Source organism: Puma concolor, chromosome D1 (genome assembly GCF_028749965.1).
Source record: "Puma concolor isolate L17-30 chromosome D1, mPumCon1.1.hap2, whole genome shotgun sequence".
Taxonomy (NCBI): domain Eukaryota; kingdom Metazoa; phylum Chordata; class Mammalia; order Carnivora; family Felidae; genus Puma; species Puma concolor.
Window position 1 is genome coordinate 2,718,600 of NC_141676.1, and position 22,637 is coordinate 2,741,236.

At 56.6% G+C, this 22,637-nt stretch overlaps 1 protein-coding gene across 6 annotated transcripts in view; it reads left to right on the plus strand.

Annotated features, from left to right (window-relative positions):
• SHANK2 (SH3 and multiple ankyrin repeat domains 2) overlaps nt 1-22,637 on the plus strand; it is a 497,644-nt gene that overhangs the window by 301,371 nt on the left and 173,636 nt on the right. For all 6 annotated transcript variants that reach the window (XM_086676620.1, XM_086676615.1, XM_086676616.1 and 3 more), the window contains one exon: nt 13,658-13,733. In XM_086676620.1, coding sequence (XP_086532746.1) covers nt 13,658-13,733 — 76 coding nt within the window. The remainder of the gene's footprint in view (nt 1-13,657; nt 13,734-22,637) is intronic.

Genomic DNA, 22,637 nt, shown 5'->3' on the forward strand with positions numbered 1-22,637 from the left:
TCAGCCTCAGCTGCCAGCGTCCCTAAAAAAGATTTTGAAGAACTAAAAAGAAGCCTCCCGCCCCCAGTCCGTTCCTGGGTTTAAATCCAGGTCTGCTGCTCTAGCTTGTGGTGCCCTTGGCTGGGGTGGCGGTGCGGAGGGGGGGGGGGGCGGGGCAGCCCTGCCTGCGGGGGAGGGGTGTCCCAACCTGCTCTGGGTCACAGCTCCACAAGTGGTGGCTCTGACCGGGGAGAGAGGCCGGTTCTGTGGGGGTCGGGTCCTGGGTGACGGAGGGGCAGGTGCCGGGTGGGGGTGTTGTGCCCGGGAAGCCAAGGATCGTGCTGAGCGTCCATCTGACATCCTGGCACGACAGAGACACCAGGCTTGTGCTCCCTCTGGGCCGGCCTGTGGCTTCAGTGCCAGCAAAGGCTTTTCGAGATCCCTGCACGTGATCGAACATCCTCCTCTCCGCCGTGGTCGCTGCAGCCCCGGGGACAGCCACCCCTGGCCAGCAGCGGTGCGTCTGAATGGAGAGGGAGGGACACGGGGCGTCCTTGGCGTGGATGTTCTGACCGAGCTCAGCGACAATGTGCCACGCAGGCACCCGGTCCTTCATTTACTGTAATTTCCACTGAAACGGCCTCTCTGGTTCTGTATACGATTGGTATAAATGCTTCCGCTTAGCAGCCTGGGCTGATAAAAAAAAAAAAAAAAGGCAGAAGACGTGCTCCTTACTACAGAGTAGAAACCAGCTCGCTGACAGCCGATTTGGGAGGGAGGGAACGGGTCGAAAGTGCCGGGAGTTGGGCTCAGCTTCCTGTCCTGTGGTGTCCCAGCCTCGCTTAGCCCGGGGGCTGCCAGAAGGGGGAGAGGCAGGCAAGACAGGACTGCAGACCCCCGACCACGAGTGCTGGGCGCCCCGGGTGGGAAGCGTCCACCGAGCCCACGAACCCAGGGGAGCAGGACCAGGAGCAGAGGGTCCAGAGGTGGGTCTCTGCGGTGTGACCTTGGGCGAGCCTCTGCGCCTTCTCAAATGGAGAAGGGCTTCCTTAGCCTGAAAGCCTGTGATCCCAGGGGCTTCCTGCATCCCGAAGGATTCTCGACTGTGGCATCGTAAAAGGCGTTGTCTGCAGGGAACTCTTCATCTCTGAGATCTGTCCTTTCAAAACCGCTCCGGGGAGGGTGTGGTCAGATGCGGCGCCCCGGCCTTGAATCCTGGAGCCAGGGTTTGGGCCAGCTCCACTGCTGGCTCTCGAGCCGGGCGACTTTGGAAAGCGTCCAGTCGTACCCGACTTTCTCCTGGGCGGAACGGACCTGTTTTGTGGCGCTGCTCTGTGGTCGTGGCAGAGGCGCTAAGGGGGCGCCGAAGACCAGTTCTGTCGCTCGCGAGCTGTGCGCCCGGGGACACCCTTCCGCGCCTGTTGCCTCCTGTGTGTCCCGCCTCTTGGGGCTGTTGGTGACCAAAACAGGAGACGCGGCTTTGCCCCTGGGACGGTGCCGGGTGGGCTCCCAGAGACTAAGCGCAGAGCCCGTCACCTAAGTGCACAGGCCCGCTTCACCTTGCCCTGCGTCTCCGCCATCCCAAGGTGGCAGCGTGGCTGTGACACTCCTCAGTCCGGATGGGAAAGGGGACGTGCCCCCGGGAGGTCTGGCTTGCGCAGGGAGGGCCCGCCCCGGGAGGAGGCCGGGAATGTGGTGTTCCGGGCCTCCCAGGCTCCGCGGAGGTGCTGTTGAGGGAGTCTGCTCTGTGTGTCCGTCGGAGGGAGGGAGGCGCTGGGCGCAAGGCAGAGCGAGCGCTCCATGGCCGGCCGGGCGTGCAGGGTGGGCCGGGGAGGACCACCATCTCCTCGGTCTCGCTGTTACTTCGTTACCCGTGCAGGGGGGACGACACTCCTTGTCACCCTGGCCAGCCGGGGGCACCAAAAGGAGTTTAAGCATTTTGCACCTGGGACGGCGTATGGAACGCGGGAAGGGCCAAGTAAATGTCACCTACGACGGGGATGGCAGGTGATGGCTGTCGACAGGGGGAGACAGTGATGGCCGTGGCGATGCGTCCCGCACCCGGGGCCGCCTCCCTCCTTGCCCTGCCTTGGGGGGGGTCCTGCGTTCCGACTGTTAGCTGAGCGGACAAGGCCAGTGTCAGAGGGCCTCGGCGGGCAGGTGGGTGCACAGACCCCACGGTCGTAAGGGGCTTTGTGAGGCCAGAAAACTGCTTCGCGAAGTCACGATCGCAGAAGCAGCTTTCGCTCGGCAACACGGCCACCGCTTGATTCCTAAGGTGCTTCGTGTGAGCTTACGGTGTGACCCACGGTCCCCCGGGACACAGCTGTCGATCGGGGAAGGAAAACCAGCCCCCATGCCGCACCTCTTCCTTTGCCTCCGGCTTTCGGAGTTTGTAGATTTGGCTTTTGCACGGTGCCTGAGCGTTTGGGACCCGCTGACGTGTGCCCTGGAGGGTTGGTGGGGGGGGGGGGGGCCACTCCCTGTGCCCTCGCGCACCCGGGCCAACTTTAGGGGAATTCAAAGCACATGGTTATTCTGGAAAACCTAACGTGGCCCCTTGCCACTGGGGGCTTACCCAGCTGTGTGGGCGCCAGGCTGGTATTCCCAGACCCGGGCAGGAGGGGAGAACCGAGCAGATGCCACACGTGTGCACACGCGGGGGATGGACGGAGCAGGGCTCGGAGAGCTGGGAATAAATAGAATCCAGCGACTCAGTTGCTTGTGGGCCATAACCCACCACGTAAGTGGCTTCAACCACTGGAAACCACATGCTGGATGGGGCGCGGGGGTGGGGGGAGAGCGTGGCCCCAGGGCTCGTGGCCCTGCAGGCCCCCAGGGGAAGAGCTGCCAAGCACAGAGCAAAGCGCTTCACGTCTGAGAGGAGGACCGTCTCCCCAAACTGCACAGAGGAGAGGGTGGGGCGTCGGAGGGGCTGAGGCTCACCCCACTCCCGCCGTCCCTGGGGCAGAGCCGGACCTTGAACACACCTCGTCTTGTCCCTGCAAACGGGGCACTGCATTCTCATACGTGACGAAGGGGAAGTAAGGTGGCCGACAGAGTGACGGTTGCCAGTTGCTGATTTGAAGAGAGGGAGATTATCTGGGATTATCCAGGAGGGCTCAGTAATCCCAGCAGTCTTTAAGGGGAAGAGGGAGGCACAGAATTCAAATGAGCCTAATGGCATCTGAGGACTGGGCCCAGTGCTGCTGGCTTTGCAGATGGAGGAAGAGACCCCGAGCCCAGGAGCTCGGGCGTCTCCGGGAGCTGGGAGAGGCAAAGGAATGGACTCCCCCCTGGAGTCCCCAGCGGGGAACACAGGCCTGCCCACGCTTTGTCCTCGCCCGGTCAGATCCGAGCGGGATCCCCATCCGATAGGCTCTACGAGAAAACCTGTCTGTCGAGATAGGCCACCAGGTTCGTGGCACACACCCTCCCACGTCAGGCTGGCGTGGCCTGGTCCGTGGCATGGTCCGTTTTAAGAAAGCACGTGACCTTACTTTCTCCTCCCTCCCCTGCCAGGCCAACACCTGGGGCCCACGAGGCGCCCCAAGGACGTTCTGCAGCCGATTTAGTGAATAAACGGTCAACCGTGCTAGCCACTGCTCTGGGTGTGATAAGTGTCCCCCGCCCCCACCACCGTGACTTTCTGGCGGTGCCACCCGGCCTCCACACCTGGCGTGGGATTGCCCTGTCGGCAGAGCCCGAGGGCTGGGGGTGGAGCCGGGCCTGGGGACACACTGTGCGGCCCCCGCCCCCCGCCCTCTGCCCCAGCCCGCCCCCCACACCCCGGCTTGTCCCCGCTTTCGCCGGCTGGAGTCTGGCCGGGGTGAGCCATAACCCCGATGGCCGGCCCTGCCGACCCAGCCCCACAAACCGGTGTCCGGCCCGGCCGCCTTCGTGCCCACTTCCGGCTTCTCCCCGCACTCCTGTCTGCCCGCTTCTCTCTGCTGTGCAAGGAGCCCGTCGGCATCTTTGGTTTTAAAAAAGAAAAGTTATTTCTGTCTTCATCCCCATCGGTAATCTCTTTCCTCCTTGTGGTTCCGATTCTGCATTTGGCTCGCCAGCCCGGGGTGTAGCCCGAGTGGTGTCTGATTTAAAACCCGCTGGAGATCACAGGAGCCTGTGGGAGGGAGGGGTGTGGATGCACAGCGCCGGGGGCTTGCCGTGGGATGGCCCAGCCACCTTGAACCTCCACCAGGCGGCCAGAGCCCGGCGCAGAGGCAGGAGGCCATGGGGCCGCACCTGACTCAGGGCGGGCACAGCGGAGGCGCTCCAACCGGAACGGCGACGACGGGTGGGTTGGGGGCTCCCCCTCCGCTCCGGTGTCCCCCCGCGGTGGTTTTTGCCCCTTTGGGTGAGGATCCAAGAATGGGACCCGGGAGCCAAGAGAAGACCTGAATTCCAGGGGAGGGAGGGACGCGGGGAGCCTCACGACCTCACCGAAATGCCCTCCTTTTCGTCTGTCTGTCTCTCTCCTTTTGGTGGGACGGAAGCTAAATCTTGAGGGAAATGGGAAACAGAAGTCTGAGGGAACACAACCCCAGCTCTGTCCATTCTGGGCTGTATAGTAGGTGGCCACAGGCTCAGCGGCTCCCAACACCACCTGGCGAGGGGTTCACGGTGCCGGGGGTCAGCGGTGCAGGCGGGCTCGCCGGCTTCCGTGCTGGGTCTCGGGGGCCCCTTTCGGGCTGGAGCTGGAGCTCTGGGGGGGATGCCTCCCCCGCACGTGGGGTCGGCAGCAGGATTCTGTCCCCAGGAGCTGCAGGACGGGGGACCCGTCTCCTTGCCGACCTCCCTCCGGGGGTCACTCTCAGTTCCAGCGGGTCCCCCACGGTCCTGCTTATGTGGCCCCTCCATCCTCAGACACGTCCGGTTCTCTCCCGTCCTTAGATTAGCCCCTGATCATGTCCCTTTGCCAGAGAACCTGACGCTTCCAGGGGAGTAAGGCCAGGGGTGAAGGTTTCCCGGCAGAATTCAATTCTTCACGATCACCTCTGGACTGACCTGTCCAGAGTTTACCGAATCAAAGTCTTTCTCCTTTTAAAACCTACCCCAGCGGTCAGCAAGGGAACTGTAAGTCAATATTCCTTCTGTCCCTAGAGAGAAGGGTGCAGGCGACCTTGCTTTTGCCTCCTTCCCAAGACACGCGCGTGGACTTACAACCCTTTCGCGGCCTCTGAGCTTGTGGCCATTGACAAAGTCAGTCTGAGGCACCGCGCCTGGGGAAGGGGACAGGAAGCTCGGGATGTTACCTGACGTGACCCCGCCATCGTGATGCGCGAGCCGAGGCGGCACGACCCGGAAGTGTTTCTGATCCTTGCAGGTCGTCTCCAGCCCACGGCCAGTCCCAGGGGAGACGGGAGCCCTTGTGTGTCCAGCGTCCTTCGCCTGGTCATTTTAACTGCTCTCTGATGGAGGGATGTCGCCGTGTGGCTAGGACGAGGTTGCCACTGCGGGGAACGCTGCCCCTGCGGTATCTGGACCCACGTAGGGGGTTGATTGTCACAGCAAATACCAGCACTTGGGAATTAGAGGCGAGGATGCCCAAGGGTCTGCAGCGTCCAGGACTGCCCCGGAAAGCGTCGTGGTGGACGGGCCAGGGGACCGTCACTTTCCACGTGGGTGACGACAGTTTCTAGGCAGAGTGACAGACAGAGCTGAAAGACACCGTGCTTTTGGTTGCAAGAATCCTGAAACCTGCGTGATCTGGGTTACGTGGAGAAGCATGGTCCATCATAAGGATGTGGGGCCCTTCCTGGGCCCCGAGGGCAGAGTGTGTGGCCCAGCCGCCCTCCCCTGGTTCTGGGAGCAGGTTCTAGAGTCGGCACGGGCCTTGCCGGGAGCCAGGACAGCCCAGCCGGCTCTCTGCAGAGCCACACGCGCTCCGCCACTGCCCCGGGCTCTGGCCGTAGCGCCCGTCTGTTTCCCGTGGTGACGGCCTTGGTGCCCCAGTCGGGAAGGATACGCTGGCTTCAGACAGGAAGCTGAGACCATCCACGTCAATTCCATGTTCCCAGGAGAGGGTCTGTAAGCAGAGTCCTGGACAGGCTGCGCGGGGTCCGTTCACAAGTGCACGTGCCCCCGCAGCATTGTCACACCCTGCTCCTGGCCCCTTTCACAGATGAGAGAACCGGGGCCCGGAGAAGCAATTTCCAACCTGGGCCGCGCAGCCAGCAAGGGACTGGGCTCACGCTTGCCGTGTTAGGTGCAGGCGCAGTGACCTTCCTTGCGTGTCTGTTCCATGCGGGCACCCGTGAGCAAGGGCGCCGCCCCCGGGGACCCTGGCTCAGGAGAAGGGGCCGCACCCAGGCTCCTTGCCGTCTCCCGTGAGGGCATCTCCTGACCCGAGAGCCCTCCTCCCCCGTCACCGTCCTTGGAACTACCTGTTGGCCTTTCGGAGTCTTTGAAAATCGTTTTGAGAAGATTGCTTCCCTCGGTTCCTTTTCCAGAACCAGTCACCCTGGGGGACCAGAGGCCATTCTCATCTCCCCACATGCCCCCTCCTAGCTCACTCGCCGAGCTACATGGCATAGTCTACCCAGCAGCAATGCGTAAAGGGCTATTTTAAATGCCGACAATCTGAAGCTTGTCGTGCAATCTGTCACTCCTTTTCACAAGTCGCGAGAGGTATATGGAATGGGATTTCTAGCCTTTTTTTCTTCCCGTGTAGATTTTTCTAGGCCACACTCACAAAGAAGCCTCCAGGGTGCGTCCGCCTGAACACTGCCCGCGTGGGGTGCCGGGGTGCACGGCCGTCTCCTGGGAAGGGGTTAGCCCCCAGCTGCGTCGGCGGCAGAGAGGAGGTGTCGTGTTGCGAAGCCAGAGACTCTGGGGTCATTTCGTCCAGCGGTCGGCTTGCTGGTCGAGAAGCTGAGGCCTGGAGAGGCGGCGTGAGGAGGGTGCACGTTGTCCCCATCAAGGTCGGGACTGGAGCTCAGGCCTCTCAGTTTGCAGGGCTGGCTGCTTGCGCCCCAGCCGTCCCCGGGAGGAGCCACGTCCAGCCCTCTGTGCTCCAGCCTCGACCTGTCACGGTCCCACCCCGCGGGACGAAACTGCCCACGTTGAACAGGAGCAAAGGGCCCAAGGGCGTGTGGTTTTGTGCACAGTGACGGAGCACTTTCTGTGTGCCAGGCTGCGTTCCAGGAGCCGGCGCTCCGGCCGTGCACTGGAATTTGAGTTGGGGAGAGCGTGTCCCAGGGAGTCCAACAAGTGTAGAGGTCCTGAGGTACGGACGAGCTCGACATTTCCAAGGAAGGAAGGGGAGCCTAAGGTGACAGGAGTGGGGCGATTGAGGAGGGAGAACAGGAGGAGTCAAGGCCACGGTGTCAGGCCAGTGTCATCCAAAGACGCTTGGTGGGATTCTAATTCCATGGGAAGTTGTTGGAAAACAGTAAGCAGCACTGACATCACCTAATGTTTACATTTTTTAAAGCTCACTCTGCTCTACGGAGAGTTAGACCGAGGAGGGTAGGGACAAGTGTGGAAGCAGGGAGACCAGTGGCTACTGCAACAGTCCAGGCAAGAGCTAATGGTCGCTCAGATGAGGGCGGAGGGATCGCTGGCCTCTGAGCTGCAGACCTGCAGACCTTGCTGCATACAGCCCTGGGCCCGGTGCAGGCCAAGGAGGGGGCCTGCGTGCAGACTACTTGGTTCTTGGCTTCAAGAAGCTTCTACGGGGTTAGGGAAACAGACAGGTTCCCTCTGGGTTGGTTAGTTTATGTCCTTTCTTTTTTTACTTTTTTTTAATGTTTTATTTATTTTTGTGAGAGAGAGAGAGAGATTGAGAGAGAGAGGGAGGGGCACAGAGAGAGGGAGACACAGAATCTGAAGCAGGCTCCAGGCTCTGAGCTGTCAGCACAGAGCCCAACGCGGGGCTCGAACCCACGAGCTGTGAGATCATGACCGGAGCCAAAGTCGGACGCTCAACCGACTGAGCCCCCCAGCTGCCCCAGCTTATCTCCTTTCTTTATCATCAGCAGAAAGGCGTCTTCCTCTGAGACACATGAAGAAGGCATGTGCTGCTGTCCTTTGCTCTGTCCACGTAACTAGGATACGTTCCTATAGTCTGTTGGGCAGTTTTCCTTTTCTAGAGGGTATGAGCATCTTCCCAGACAAGGGGCCGAGCTCTGCTCTCGCGTTGATTGCGTCTAGTCTTTCTTTCTGCACTCACCGGGACTCCCGGTTGCTGTGACGAAAGCCAGCTCCGCCAGGCCCGAGCGAAACATGGAATGTGCTGCCTCTCGTGAGAGAAGGCCACGCACGGTCTGCATCAGTCAGCTCAGGCTACGTAAAGCTGCAGTAACAAACGTGCCCCTAAACTTAATGACCTAAAACCACAAAGTTGTCTGTCTCGTATCCCAGGGGGCTCACTCAGGGACCCAGGCTGATGGGGATCACCATCTCAAGTGTACTGGGCACCATGCCCCAGGGATAAACTCAATACTGGGGGCAAGGGGCAGTCTCGCACTGGGGACTAAATGCTCCATCCGTCCAGGAAGTGGCATAAGTCGCTTCTTGAAACTCATCAGGCAAAACTAATTTCAAGCATCATCTGGCCAAGCCGAGGTCACCTTCCTCAACATGCAGCCCTTGGAACATCTCAGAAAACGCCAGTGGGTCATGTGTGGGCCACAGGTCCCTCAGTACTAACGATGGGGTCCAGGACAGTCCAGCGTGATGCCTGGACCGGCCTGGGACACAGCCGTGCTCGTGGTGACTGGGGCGGCATGCCTCTCGAGAGGTGGCTCCCCCGGGACCCCTGCATGGTGACGGGAGCAATCGTTTCCCCAGGGAGGGGACATGTAGGCACGCGAACTCGCTGTGGGCACCACACCTCGGGTGGCGGGTCTCCTGGCTGTCGGGGGCGGCCTTGCAAACAATGAAGTTCATGGCCCCATCCCTCCTTCCAAACTTGGCAGCTGTGAACAAGGGTTAGCCGCACCGTCTTCAGCCACAAAGGAAACGTATTCGGTGTGTGTCACTGAACAGCCAGGCGCAGCTGTGGGTTGTGCACAGGGCTTCTGACCATGTCACCAGGGCAGTCGGTCGGTCCCCCTATCCCGCCAGCTGCTCTACTATCCTGGGTGTGACTCGTTCTCAGGCAGCGTGTTCCCCACAGTGGCCTCAAAAGTGGAAATCGCAGCAGCAGGAGGAAGGCTGCATTGTCCCAGCCAGGGTCACGTGCCCCTCCTCTGAGCCAGGCACCTGCTGTGTTTAAAGGAACAGACTGCCAGGCTCCCGTGCGCGCGACCCTGGAATCCAGGGCCAAGCAGCGGGGGTGGGGAGGGACTGGGCAGCCCCACCTGACCACGTGGCCGGGCCGGGAAGGGGCTCACCCCAAAGAACAAGGGAGGCACAGCCCAGGACAAGGGGAGTGGCTTCTGCACGTGGACTGTGAAGGCGGTGGCTGGCTGGTCGTTTTAGAGTTTATTTATTTATTTTGAGAGAAAGAGACAGAGACAGAGTATGAGTGGGGGAGGGGAGAGAGGGGGAGAGTGAGCGAGAGCATCCCAAGCAGCCTCTGTGCTCTCAGCCCAGAGCCCGACGCGGGACTCGATCTCACGTCCCGTGAGATCATGACCTGAGCTGAAATCAGGAGTCCGACGCCTAATGGCCTGAGCCACCCAGGTGCTGCTGGCCAGTCAGTTTAACGCAAGTGGAAGACAGAGGGTGATCGTGCAGGGTGTAGGGCAGAGGCAGATATAGGGGCCCGGAGGGTTCTTATGGGCCTCCCTGGAGGACCCATGGCCTTCCGGCCGCACCTGGAAGCCTGGGGTGGGCTCTGCTGGGTGTGTGAGTGAGCAGGCCGGCCGACCTGCAGCCTTCGAACACGTGTGACCGTGTCCACATCAGAGTGATGGACAACCGATCATCCAGCTGAGGCCCAGAAGCCTCTCTGAAGGGCTCTGGGTCTGCGTTCAACCCACAGGGTTGCTGGCCGGGCCTCCGACCTCCTCCTGCTCCTCCCCTTCTGCGTCTTGTTTGCGACCCACGTGCATCTTGGGAAGGGGCCGGCCCGGGCGGCCAGCAGCCCCCGCCTCCCCGCACAGTGACGGCAGATCCCAAGGCCGACCCTGGTGGTGACACGAGGGGCACACCTTAACAGTGGGGAAGGGGCCTGAGAGCGATCCAGCCCACCTTCTCTCTTCCCCGGGTCAGACGCTGAGGCCAGGCAAGGGCAGGTCCACAGGGTTCGGCGTCTAAGTGAGGTTAGTGATGGTCGCGATGTTTTGTCCCTCAGTGCCTCTCCCCTGATCTTTGGGGCCGTATCCCAGAGCAGAAGTGTAGTTGTGTCCGGGAGCCAGAGCACAGAAAAGACCTGTGCAGTGGGAGTTTTTCACAAAGCATTCAGAGGTAGTATCCTTTCAAATAAAAAAAAAGGGGGGGGGGTGGTGCCTGGGTAGCTCAGTCGGTTAAGCGTCCAACTCTTGATTTCAGCTCATCTCATGATCTCATGGCTCATAGGATCAAGCCCTCTGGGCGGACGGCACGGAGCCTGCTTGGGATTCTGTCTGCCCCTCCCCCGTTCACGCTCTTCTCTTTCTCAAAAGAAGGAAAGAAAGAAATAGTATCCTTTCTAAAGGTCTCCTTTCTCTAATAAAATAATTGAGGTAGAGGAAAGGAGCCCATTGTTCTGAACGTCCTTCCTGAGCCAAAATAAAAACGTGGTAAATCTTATGTCAGACTACGTTCTTCCCTCTTGTGTCAAATTTTCTTGATCCGTGAAATCCCCAAATCTGGGAACCACTGGCTCACTGACCTAGCCTAGAAATGGTTCTCTTTCTGAAATGTTTCTTCCGGTAAACACACACACACGTGCACACACACACACACACACACGTGCACACACACACACACACACACACACACACACATTCACTGACGCCCCCTCTGCTGCTGGAACCCTAAACCTCTGACTTTAGCCAGGGCCCCCCACCGATCACATCTCAGTGCTCAACACCTCCCTAGGCAACCAGCGCAGAGCTGCCTATGTGGGGCTTAAGCAACAGAGGCAATTACGAGTAATAACAGCTCACAGACAGTCCCCACAGTCGCTCGGTGGCTTTGTAAGCTACTCTGCTAAACACGATGAGGTTCAATTCCTACGTAGCCCTCCGGGGCCTGGTGCAGATGGGGCCCCCACACAGATGTCACAGGGCTGAGTCGGCCGGATGCATCGTCTGGCCTGCGTGCTCCCTGCGCACCGTCATCCGACTGCTGGTGCCCTTAGCCCAGCTCACGGAAGGTCCTCATCCTCAGGCTGCGTCTTCAACCCGGCCCCAGGATCCTGAGCCCCGGATTGCAGAGCTGAGGCCCCACCCCTGTGAGTCTCCTAGTCCCTGCATGTGGGGCGCAGGACCCGTCTCCCCCCGTGGGCTTGATAAATGACTCACATTGCACATGTGTAAGCTACAGACGCCGGGGAGGAGGGGAGGAGGGTCCAAAACATCTGGGCACAGTTCGTCCAGGTGCGAAACACGGAAGAGGTACGTGCAGCTTGGCTGGACTGGTGCCCGGCGCGGCGAGGGCCCCATGTACTGAAGCCACTCTGAGGCTGTGTGGTGTGTTTTCTTTGCTGGTCGCACAATAGGTCGTGTAGGTCAGGTGGACAGGTACTGGCCCTGGGTAGCTACCAGGAATTAGGCATGGGGGCGGGGCATGTGGAGTAACACAGAGAAAAAGGCCATCACCACCCTGGAGCACTGTAGAGGGCATGGGGACTCGGACCCCTTCCAGGGGTCACTTAGTGTGGCTTGGTGGTCTGGAGCCCCTGGGGACTCATCCTGACCCTGCCATTTAGTGGGTGTGTGACTTTGCCTCGGCAGCCTTACCATCTCCATCCATAAAATGGGCTCGGTCCCACCTCCCTCATCTGGCTGCTGCGACTAGTGAGGGGCTGAGCGCAGATGACCAGACGGGGGCACAGGGGAAGGACCCCATAAACATTAGCGTTGATGGAGCAGGGGCACGTGGAACAGAGACAGAGGGAGGGAGGACCCCAAGGTCCTAGCAGGATTTGAAAGGTGACTGGACGTGGTCGAGGCTGCAGAGCAGCACGTACCTCGCACGGGGGCTCGGGAGGTCCCAGAGGTGAATTTGGGAATGGCGCTTGGAGCCAGACCCGGTGTTCAGTAAGCACTCAATTAGTGTCCACGACAACAGTGGTGATGATGATGCTGTTGCTTGTCAGAGAATCGTACCTTTGGTGTTCTTGGAGCCTTGGGGGTGGTGACGGGAAAGGGGTGAAGAGCCAGGTGGGAACCAAGTCCCAGAGGACCCGGGCTGCCTATCAGCTAAGGCAGCATTAGCTGCTGTAACAAACAAGTCCCTCGAGGGTAGCGTGGGGCGACAGAAGTCTAATTGTTGCTCACTTCAACAGTTCAATGTACAGAGACCCGGGCATCTTGCAGGAACACTAGAGGATTCCACCATCCTGTAGTGCCCCGGGGAGCGTCCTAGCTCTGAGCTGGGCAAGGTAGCAAGAGAGGGTGGGGAAGCACACGGGGTCCATAAAAGAGAAGCTTAGAAGAGAACCACCCCCCCCATCTTCACGATGGAATGGTCCATTGCATTGCTCACATTCCATTGGTGGGAAGTGGTCATGTGGCATGGGTGCAAGGGGAGCTGGGAAGTGTAGTCCTGGGCTGGCCATTTGCTCCTCCCTCTCCCTCAGAGACATCTCCGTACTGTGCAGAAAGCGAGCATGCATTTTTGCTGAACTAGCTGCCTCCAGGCATAAAAGGGGCTCGAGCAAAACCATGCCGACCTTCCTCGGTACCCTTACGTGCATTCACTTTTGAACTGAACGTGTGTGGGGGTTTGAATAAAAGCTCGTTCGCCTTGGAACGTGGACTGACCACAGAGAGGGTTGTAGAAGTTATAATGAGATTTTGAGCCATTTCCTGAAGCCAATCGCATAATTTCTCTGTATTTTTTTTTTCCTAGGGTTTAGGAAGGAGATTGTCCCGGAGATTTTATTCGTGGGGAAAATATCTGAACAGTAAATCATTGATCCCCCGAATTTCTCGTATTTGTGTTTGTGCGGGTTTCCTCCCTCTGGCCCCCCGCTAGCTGTTAAAATCTATTTACATTCTTCGAACTGTGTCCGGTGAAGTTTACATCCAAATCTGCTGAGTAAGAGAAGCAGGCAGAGGACTGAAGTTAGGAACGTGAATCATGTTTGGGGTTTTGTTTGTTTGTTTGTGTTTTAGGAAAGAACGTCTACAGCCAGAAAAGTAACAACAAGCCTTCTTTTTCCCCAAAGGCAGGTCATGTTCACATTAGCCGGAAGGCCCAGCAGCATCACCTGGGGATACCTACCCTTCTGGCGGGTTCTGTGAGCCACTGCTATTCTGGCTTGAACTACATGACTGTCTTCTTTGCAGAGCACTGCCTCCCGCCCCCTTCCCGAGCCCAGGACCCGGGGCTGTGCCTTCTTTCTGGAATGAGGCTCCTGGCTCTTCAAAAGTTGGCCTTGGGGTTCATATGTGTTCCTCACAGTTTGCAGAGTTAGGCCCCAGAGCGAGGCCTTCTCTTCCTCCAAGATCTTTCCCCAGGAGAGCGGGTCTCGCGCTTCGTAGGTCAGATAAGTGAGAGGCCCGGCCGGCCTCGCCTGGTTTCCGCATTCAGGGGCCGTGACTTTTCTAAACAGTGTTTCTCTTCCCTCTCTGTGCAGAAACTCGAGCAGACCGCAGCAAGAAACTCTTCAGGCACTACACAGTCGGTTCATATGACAGCTTCGATGGTTCCAGGTAAGACGTGGCTCTTTCTCCGCCAGGCCCCCTCTGCTCACAGATGCTCACGTGGGCCGCAAAAAAGCGCTGGACCATCGTGCATGGAGCACTCGGGCGCCCTTGGCTTTTCCCCTCAGTGTGTCCATTGGGACCCCCCGCCCCCAACCCGCCACGGACTGGGATTACAGAAGCCACCGTCTTCCGGAGAACCTGCCCAAGATGCGGTCTCCGTGCTGCCTGAGGTTTGGGGTCGGGCTGGAGCGCACCGTGGGGTGGCTCAAGGGAGAGGGCTGTCTGTCCAGGAGGAGGACGACCAGGCATGGTGTGGGGGGGAGCAGCATGGATGTCAGTGACGACAGTGGCTGGCCACAGAGCCACGGGGCAGCGCCCAGGTTGCACCCCATCCCAGGAATATTTAGGGTGCCGTAGCTCTGGGCTTCTATGTCGTCTGCGTTTTCCCTCTGCCTTCTGCCTCTGAGTTGAAGCTTTTGTACAAGGAAGGCTCACCTCCCACCCCGAAAGGCGTGGCACCAAGCAGGCAGGGCCTTTGAGCATAACGTACGTTCGTTCTGTTGTGCAGTCATGCCCACCCTCCGTCTCCGGAACTTTCCATCTTCCCAAACCGAAACACTGTCCCCATGAAACCCCGAAAGCTCCCAGGCCCTCCCCCAGCCCCTGGTGCCCGCCATCCACTCTCTGTCTGAATCTGGTGACTCTAGGGGCCGCCCAGAAGGGGAATTATATGGTATTTGTCTTCTTTTGCGACTGGCACGTTTCACTCAGCGTGGTGTCCTCAAGGTCCGTCCGTGCTGTAGCAGGTGTCAGTGTCCCTCCTCCGCAAGGCTGAAGAAGGTCCCTCTGCAGGCATAAGCCACGTTTCGTTTGTCATTCCTCCGTGGGCGCACACCCGTGTTGCTTCCACCTTTTGGCTGTTGTGAATGGTGCTGTTGTGGACATGCTTGTTCAAGTATCTGAACACCTGTTTCTGGTCCTTTGGGGTGTACGTCTGGCAGTGGAATTGCTCGTTGGACCTGGCTTTAGTGCCGACCTGTCCCGACCACCTTTCTGTCGTACACAAGACAGTTTAGGACGGGAATCCCACGCCGGGCAGAGGAGCCGAGCCGCCCCTCCCAAGCGGGTCTTGCTGACATTGCCCACTTTTTGGCCTTGAAAGTTCAAGCTGCAGTCTGTGGCCCAGTACCGCCGAGAGAGAGAAAGCTCAGAGGCTAGTGGCTTCTGGGGAGGCACGGCTGACCCCGGCTTCTCTCGACCAGTCTCCGTGGGGCTCAAATGAGTTGCTTCTGCGGCCGCAGGCGGCTGCTGGAGAAAGTGGACCCTGGGCACGTGGTCACGGCCGGTGTGGCTGTCCTGCTTTGCTTCCTTTCTAAGAAAGAGGGTGCCTGAGGCTCAGAGAGTGGCCGGACTGTCGCCATGGTTACATGGAGGGCCATCCGTGCTGGGAGTGGGGCTTCTGGGAGAAAGGAGCCTTTGACAGCCGCGGCTCGCCCACAGAGGGGCTGTCCAGGGACCTGGACAGCTGACCGAGCCAGGGAAAGAGAAGACCACGGGGCCAGGCAGGCTGGCTGGGTCACGTGTCACATGGCTGACAGCAGGCCCGGAACACACACACACACACACACACACACACACACACACACACGGCAGCTTGGCCAGCAGAAGGCGTGTGGAACCGTTGTAGCTGTTCACAGAAGAGAACAGAGCTGTCAGGAGGTGATGAGCTCCCCGCCACCAGAGGAAGCCAAGCCGGGTAGGCATTCTCTTGCCAGAATGTCCCAGGTGGTAGGACCAGGTGACATGTGAGATCCTTGTCAGCTCTGCCTCCCCCTGTCTCGACGCCCAGAGGAAGGCTTTTGTTTTGCGTGTTACCGACCACCGGCTCGGGGCCAGGGCCTGGGACCACAGAGAAGAGGGACATCCAGCCACGCCCCTCAGGGTCAACTGATGACTTCTGAATGGTAAGAGCTCTGGCCGCGACCGTAGTTCAGGAGTCAGTGCCGACTTCCCCAGGGTGAGGGACTCAGATGTGCTGTGGGCTCACATTGGCCAGAAAAAGATGCGAGTAATTGTGGCGCCATTTATGAACCTCCTGCCACGTGCCCGCACCTTGGCTTGGTCACCACTGCTGCCCGATGGCCCTCCTCCAGTGATCTTGGAAACAGCGTCATTATCCGCTTCTCAGAACCCTAAGGTGGAGAAAGGAAGGTCACATTAAGGACCTGGCCCTCGGCCACATGGGTGCCGGGGCCTGTGTGCGAGGCGCGGTCACCTGGAATACAGGACCCTTGCCCTCAGTCCCCTCTATCCCATGGTAAAGATGTTACCGCCCAAGGCTGGCCAAGGAACTAGCTGCGGATTGAGAGAAATCGACAGAGACTAAACCGTCAGCTGGTGAAGTGTGCTGGGCGGATGGAATGGCGTTACCTGGGTTATCAGGTCTGAGCTTTTCTGCCCAGGACGTAGGGCTTAGCCTGGGGGAGCCACCGCATCCCAGAACTGACCTCTTCCGGACCACGCGCTCGGCAAGGCCAAGGAGCCGGTGGCTCCCGCCTGCCATCGAAACCCAGGCGGCCGACGTGCGTGGCTCTTGGGCGGGTTTGGGGGTGAGGCTGAGCCCGGGCTCCTCTGGCTGAAGAGGCAGGAAGCGTCTAAGGGACTCACCAGCCACCGGCTCATTGACCCGCTTCGGAATCCGTGTCAGACACGGCCTGGCGAGCCACGGAGATCTGGGTGCCGCGCCAGCCCCCGGGCCAATTACCCACCGTAGGCGCAGGGCAGCGGTCTGGGCAGGCTGCTCAGGGCTGAGGCCGCGCTGTTGCAGATGCAAATGTAATTAAAGAGAAGGCCATAAGACGCGGCAGTCAGTGGAGACGGTTTCTGAATCAGTCAGCCCTTTCTCCCCTTCCCACCCCCTCCCACCCCCTCCCACCCCGTTATGTCAACAGCTTTGCTCAGGGACTCGTTGCCGAGGAGCGGACTGATAAAAACACACCCGTTTGTTGTTCACTGGGTCCAGCTACTCCAGCTGCCCCTTTCCTCGGGATTCCCCTCCACCTACCCGTCGTGTACATGGCAGAAGGATCTAGAAGCGTGGGCACGTGATCGAGATCAGAAAGCAGAGAACCTGTAGCCATTTCTACAGCGGACCTCACGGATATTTCAATATTGTTCTTAAAAACACAGAGTATAGGGGTCTCAAGTTCCCGCTAGTTTTAAATCAGAACTCCAGCCTCATTAGCATGGGGCATCGAGGAGGAGTCTACCTGGGAGGAGAGACCTCAGGCTTTCACACCAGGCTGAATACACCCCATCCATCCATCCACTCATCCAGCCAGCCATCTAATTAACCTGCCTGCCTATCGATCAGGCAGCCATTCAGCCATCTCCTGACTCATCCGTTCATCCGTGCACCCACCCACCTAGCGAGCGCCGCATCCATTCGTCTCTCCATCCGTCCACCCGACCATCCACCCATCCATCGATTCACGCGTCCATTCACCCAACCGCTCACCCATCCACTCATCCATCCAACTACCTGTCTACTCAGCCAGCCAGCCAGCTACTAATTCCTCCATCATCTACCCATCCGGCCATCCATATTTACCTCTCCACCCATCCACTTCTCTTGTTCATCTGTCCATCTATTCAACCAATATTCATCAAAATCTGACTACCCGGGGAGCTAAGGATGTGGAGGTAAACAAGACAAACACAGTCTCTGACCTCACGCAGATTAAAATCTAAATAGTGAAAATAACAAAGTTTAGGAACAAATAAGCTAGAGAATCACACTTAACAGTCAATGCTCTGGAGCAAATCAGCAGTGTCACCATACAGTCTCTTGGGCAGGTTGGGGCAGACCTGCTTTATAGAGGGAGCCGAGGAAAGTCTCTCTAACGAAGTGACTTTTGATCTGACACCTGACCGTTCAGCAGAATCAGAAAGCCCGGCATGTGCAAAGGCACTGAGGTGATGTGCAGGAAAGCAGTGGCCTGGAAGGGAGTAGAGAGGATGATCCCAGAGAAGGACCTTGTGCTCTGTGGGAGGAGAGTGGACTTCCTCCCGTTTGTGCAGTGGGGATCCCAGAGGGCTTTAAGCAGAAGAGTAACATGACCTGGTTAACTTTGCTGGAGGCAAACAGAAGGAAGGGTGGGGGCCACCTGTGCGACCGTTGTCATCTTCCTGGCTGGGAAGTGGTGGTGACGGGCCAGTGGAGAGGTAGGGATAGACAGGTGGGTGGCTTCCGAGTGTAAGGTGTCGTTAGAAGGGACAGGACCCACCCAGGCACTACATGGGGGGCAAATGGGGAGTGCGGAGGGCTCTCCTCCTTTGGGGCTCTACAGGGAGGAGCCCCAGAGGTGAGTGGGGTTGGACCCGTTCCCTGTTGTCATCAGGCACCTCCCGGGACCCCTCGCTACTCATCCAAATCTGCACCTGCAGCTTCGGACCCGCCTGGAAGCACTGTGTTCAGAAGCGCCATGCGGGGAACGCATCTAAGGTGCTGGGTCGTCACTGTTCCTCTTTCTTGGTGAGACCAGTTGAATCGCAAGGGCAGCAAATGGTACCTGTTGGCCAGCCGGACGGCCCCTAGTGGTGGCTTCTTGCTCTCATGGCTGTCAGACATCGTCGTCCAACTTTGTATGTTTTTAAATTGGTAATTGGAAGTACATACATGCGGATAAAAAATTCAACATGGGCGGGTATCGTGTTAGACTTAAGTCCTTACCCCCTGGCCCCCAGTTCTCTCCAGAGAGAACCTCTCCTGTCGGTTTCCTGAGGATCGTCCCAGAGGCGGACACTGAGTCTGAAAGTGCACATGCACATGACCTGAAGCCTTTCAAAGCCCTTGAAAGTACAGGGCCCTAGGTTTTTACATCTGACTTTCCAATGAAGACCCCGTATATATAACCTTGGGCAACTCACTGTCCCTCTGTGTGCCTCAGTCCCTGACCCCCCAACCCTATTTGCAAAGTGGAGATCAGTCTTCCGACGCAGGCCACAGCCCCGGTGGTGTTCAGGACAAGGGGAATGGGGGCAACGGAGGATTAGTGTTTGCAGCTTAGAGGCACGTGCTGTACGAATCCAGAGGGACGCTGACTTGTGGACAGCGTGGGTGGGTAGCTGATTTCCCTTGAAACCCTAACTCTGTGTTCTAGGAGAGTGCCTCGTGTAGGTAGTGAGAACTGAATGGCAAGAAACATGGATGTCCTCCAACATTATTTTGTATTTGTATGTTTTCTATTATTCCTTCGACTTGAAGAAAAGGGATCAATCCCCGAGTACGTTCGCGGATTCGTAAGGGAACATACTTTGGTTTTTTTCCCCCTCGGTGGACTGGTGGCCGGGCCTCGTGATTAGTGATGAAGCTCTCAGGGCAGCTCCTTTGGGACAGAGAGAGGGGGTTTTGCTGTTTTGTCCCTACATATCTGTACTTTTCACAGGTATGTATTGCTTTTGTAATATTTTTGAGAGCAGGAAAGAGAGGGGTGAATCCCTGGGCCCAGGCAACATAAGAAGTCACCACAGCTGTGCACGCCAGCCCTCCCAGCTGGCTCTCCCAGCGGGCCATGTGCACGAATACGGCAGCTGGAGCCAGGTCTCCAGCTGGAGGAGTCACGGCCCCAGAGAATGCGTCCCAGTAGTTTCTCCTAGAACATGTTCTCCTCCGCCGTCTAGTCATGGTGAACAGCACGCCCAGTGCCCACATGGGAGACCCGGGGCCCCTCCCCTTCCCTCATCCATCACGAGCGTCCGAGGACTCCCACCCTCCTCCGCATTCTTCCACGGCTTGCCGAGGGGGTCGGCCCTCAGCCGTTGTCCACAGACTGCCTCCCTACCTCCGTGATTGTACCTTACTTCTCTTTTGGTCTTGTTTTTTCATTGACACGCAATCGACATATCACATTATACCACTTACAGGTGTAGAACGTCATGATTAGATATTTGTACGCGTTGCAGAATGATCACCGTGAATGGGAAGCCTGGTTGAATCTGTCACCTTACTTCGTTATACTTGGTTTTCTCACAATGAGAACTTTTCAGATCTACTCTCCTAGCGACTTTCAAATATATAATACCGTGTTACTAATCACGGTCACGGTGCTATCCGTTACCTCCCTGGGACTTAGTTGTCTTTTCTTTTTTAAAAATATTTATCTATTCGTGGTGGGACAGAGAGAGAGTGGGTGCAAGCAGAGGAGGGGCAGAGAGAGAGGGAGGAGAGAAAATACCAAGCAGGCTCCGTGCTGTTTGCACGGAGCCCGGCACGGTGCTCGATCCCACGAACTGTGAGATCATGACCTGAGCCGAAATCAAGAGTCAGATCCTCAATTGCCTGAGCCACCCAGGTGCCCCAAGGGACTTATTTGTCTTACAGCTGAGAGTTTGTACCTTTTGACCACCTTGACCTATGGCATCACTCATCCCCTGCTCCTGGAAACCACCAACTTCTGTGTCTATGAGTTGTGCTTCACTTGTTCATTTGTTTTGCTTCATTCTACATATAGATGAAATCACGCGGTATTTGTCTTTCTCTGTCTGGCTTCTTTCACCTAACATAATGCCCTCAGAGTTTCTTCGTGTTGTAAATGGCAGGATCGCATTTCGTTTTATGGCTGAATAATATTCCGTGTACACCACTTCCTCTTTATCCACTCGTCTACCAATGGGCACCTAGGTAGTTTCCATATCTTGGCTGTTGTGTATAATGCTGCATTGAACATGGGGTGTGGATGTCTTTTTGACTTCGTGTTCCCATTTATCTTTGGATAAATACCCAGAAGTGGCATTGCAGGATCATATGGTACTTCTATTTTTAATTTTCTGAGGATCCTCCATACTGTTTTCCAGAGTGGCTGTACCTGTTTACTTTCCCACCAACAGCGCACAAGGGTTCCAACTTCTTCATGTCCTTGCCAAGAAAAGTTATTTCTTGTCTTCTTGACAATAGTCATTCTAACGAGTTAGTTAGTTAGAATTATCTCCAGCTACATTATCTACCGTTAGATTAGTTAGATCGTTTCTTGTGTATATTTTGACAGTAGCCATTCATACTCATTCAGGTGTGAGGTGATCTCTTTGACTTGTTTTGCCTTGTTCTTCCAATGGTTACCTCCCTAACTCTGTGACTACCCCTGCATTTCTTAATTTAACAACATAAAGCATCATTAATTCTTTGCTGTAAAAGTCTTTTAGGTTCTATCTATAAGTTGGATTCAAAAGTTTAAAGCCAGTGGAAAGCATCACATTATCATGATACTATAAATGTTTACATCATTTCCAAGTCAAAGGCTAGGACTGCAGTTCCTTTTTATAGACACATTCGAAGAACGGGCTTTCTAATACCAGAATCCACTGGATTCTTTTTTCTTTCACCCCATTAGTTGTTCAAAGTATTGTCACAGTTTAGCTTAATATTAGGGTTATGGTTTTCACATGAAGTTCTTATTTTTTCCTGGAGTTTCTGGTTGCCTTTTTTTTTTTGTGGAAGAGGAATTAGTTCTTCAGTATGCCACTAAAATATCATCCTGTTTCTTCTGTATCACTAGAACCCATCTCATCCTTATCGGAGCTCTCTGCTCCCATTTGGACACCATTCCCCAGGTCCCAGTGCACGATTCTCATTCTGAGATTTCCCTTCATGGAGCTACTGGGTAAGTGAGGTGTTTCTTTAGCTTTGTTCTACCAGGACACATACTCAAGCAACAACCTCAGTAAAAGGTACCTGGAATGTCAACTCCCGTGTCTGAAAAGTCTCTGATGTGCCCAGCGCTGTAGAATTCTAGATTCAAAATAGTTTTCTTCTAAACAATTAAAGCATTGCTTTATTGACATCTTGCTTCTGCTCATTGCTGGCGAGAGGTGATGGTGCTATCTGATCCTCACTCCAGTGTAGGTGATCCTTTGTCTTTCTCTCCAAAGCCTTGGAAGAACTTCATTGTTTCTACTTTTCCTTGATATTCTGAAAGGTCATGCTGATGGGTCTAAGTCTCTTCTTTATTCATTGTGCCCACTATCCTGGGGGTTCCTTCAGACTGAAGCAGCTTCGGCTTTAAGAATATGCTTTCGTTATTCCCTTGGAAATGCCCTCACTTCCTGTCCCAGTTCCCTCTTTCTGGATTTCCTATCAGCCCATTCTTTCTTATGTTTTCTGTCCCTTTGCCTTTTCACTCTGTATTCTGGGAGATTCTCTCAACTTTCACCCTGTCTCTGTAAGTTATTATTTTGACAATCACATTGTTATGTTCCAAGAGCCTTTCTTTTCAATGATGGGTAAGCTTCTAAAGATGAGGGAAGTCATTTCCGGATATCTTTGGGAACAAGCAGGCAGCTGTGAATGGGCAGTTCTCTGCACAGAGGTGCTCTCGAGGCAGAGTCCACGCTGATTGCCTGTTCCTTCAGGTCAAACACCAAAAAGAGAGAAATCCAGAGTCATGTTCTTTGCCCCGCTTACCCCAGGAGCCCAAAAAGAGACAGATGCGGGTTCTTGTTCAAACCTGTGGGATAATAGTAGGGTTCAAATTGAAACTTGAGGGGTCGGGGTGTTTTTGTTTCGTGGTGAGCATGCCCCAGATGCCCGGGCGATGAGGCAGTGGTGAGAGGGGTCCTAGGAATGCCGGGGCCAGGCTGAGTGGAGACAGTGGAGGATGCTGACTGGTGGTTGTAGGGGTGGGGGGGGCGGGGGTAGGGTGCAGACACCCTACCCTGCTCCTGGTGGCGTCTGAAAATCAAGAGCTGTGATTCAACCTCCATCGTGGATCTTTGAGATTCAGATTTAATAGGTGGTTATGCAGACTCCTGGCACTCTGTATATGTCCTGGGTCCACTCTGGTTCTGAGCCTCTCAGGACACGGGGGGCGGTGGGGGGGGCAAACGAGGGCCTCTCCCACTCCAGAACTCAGTGAT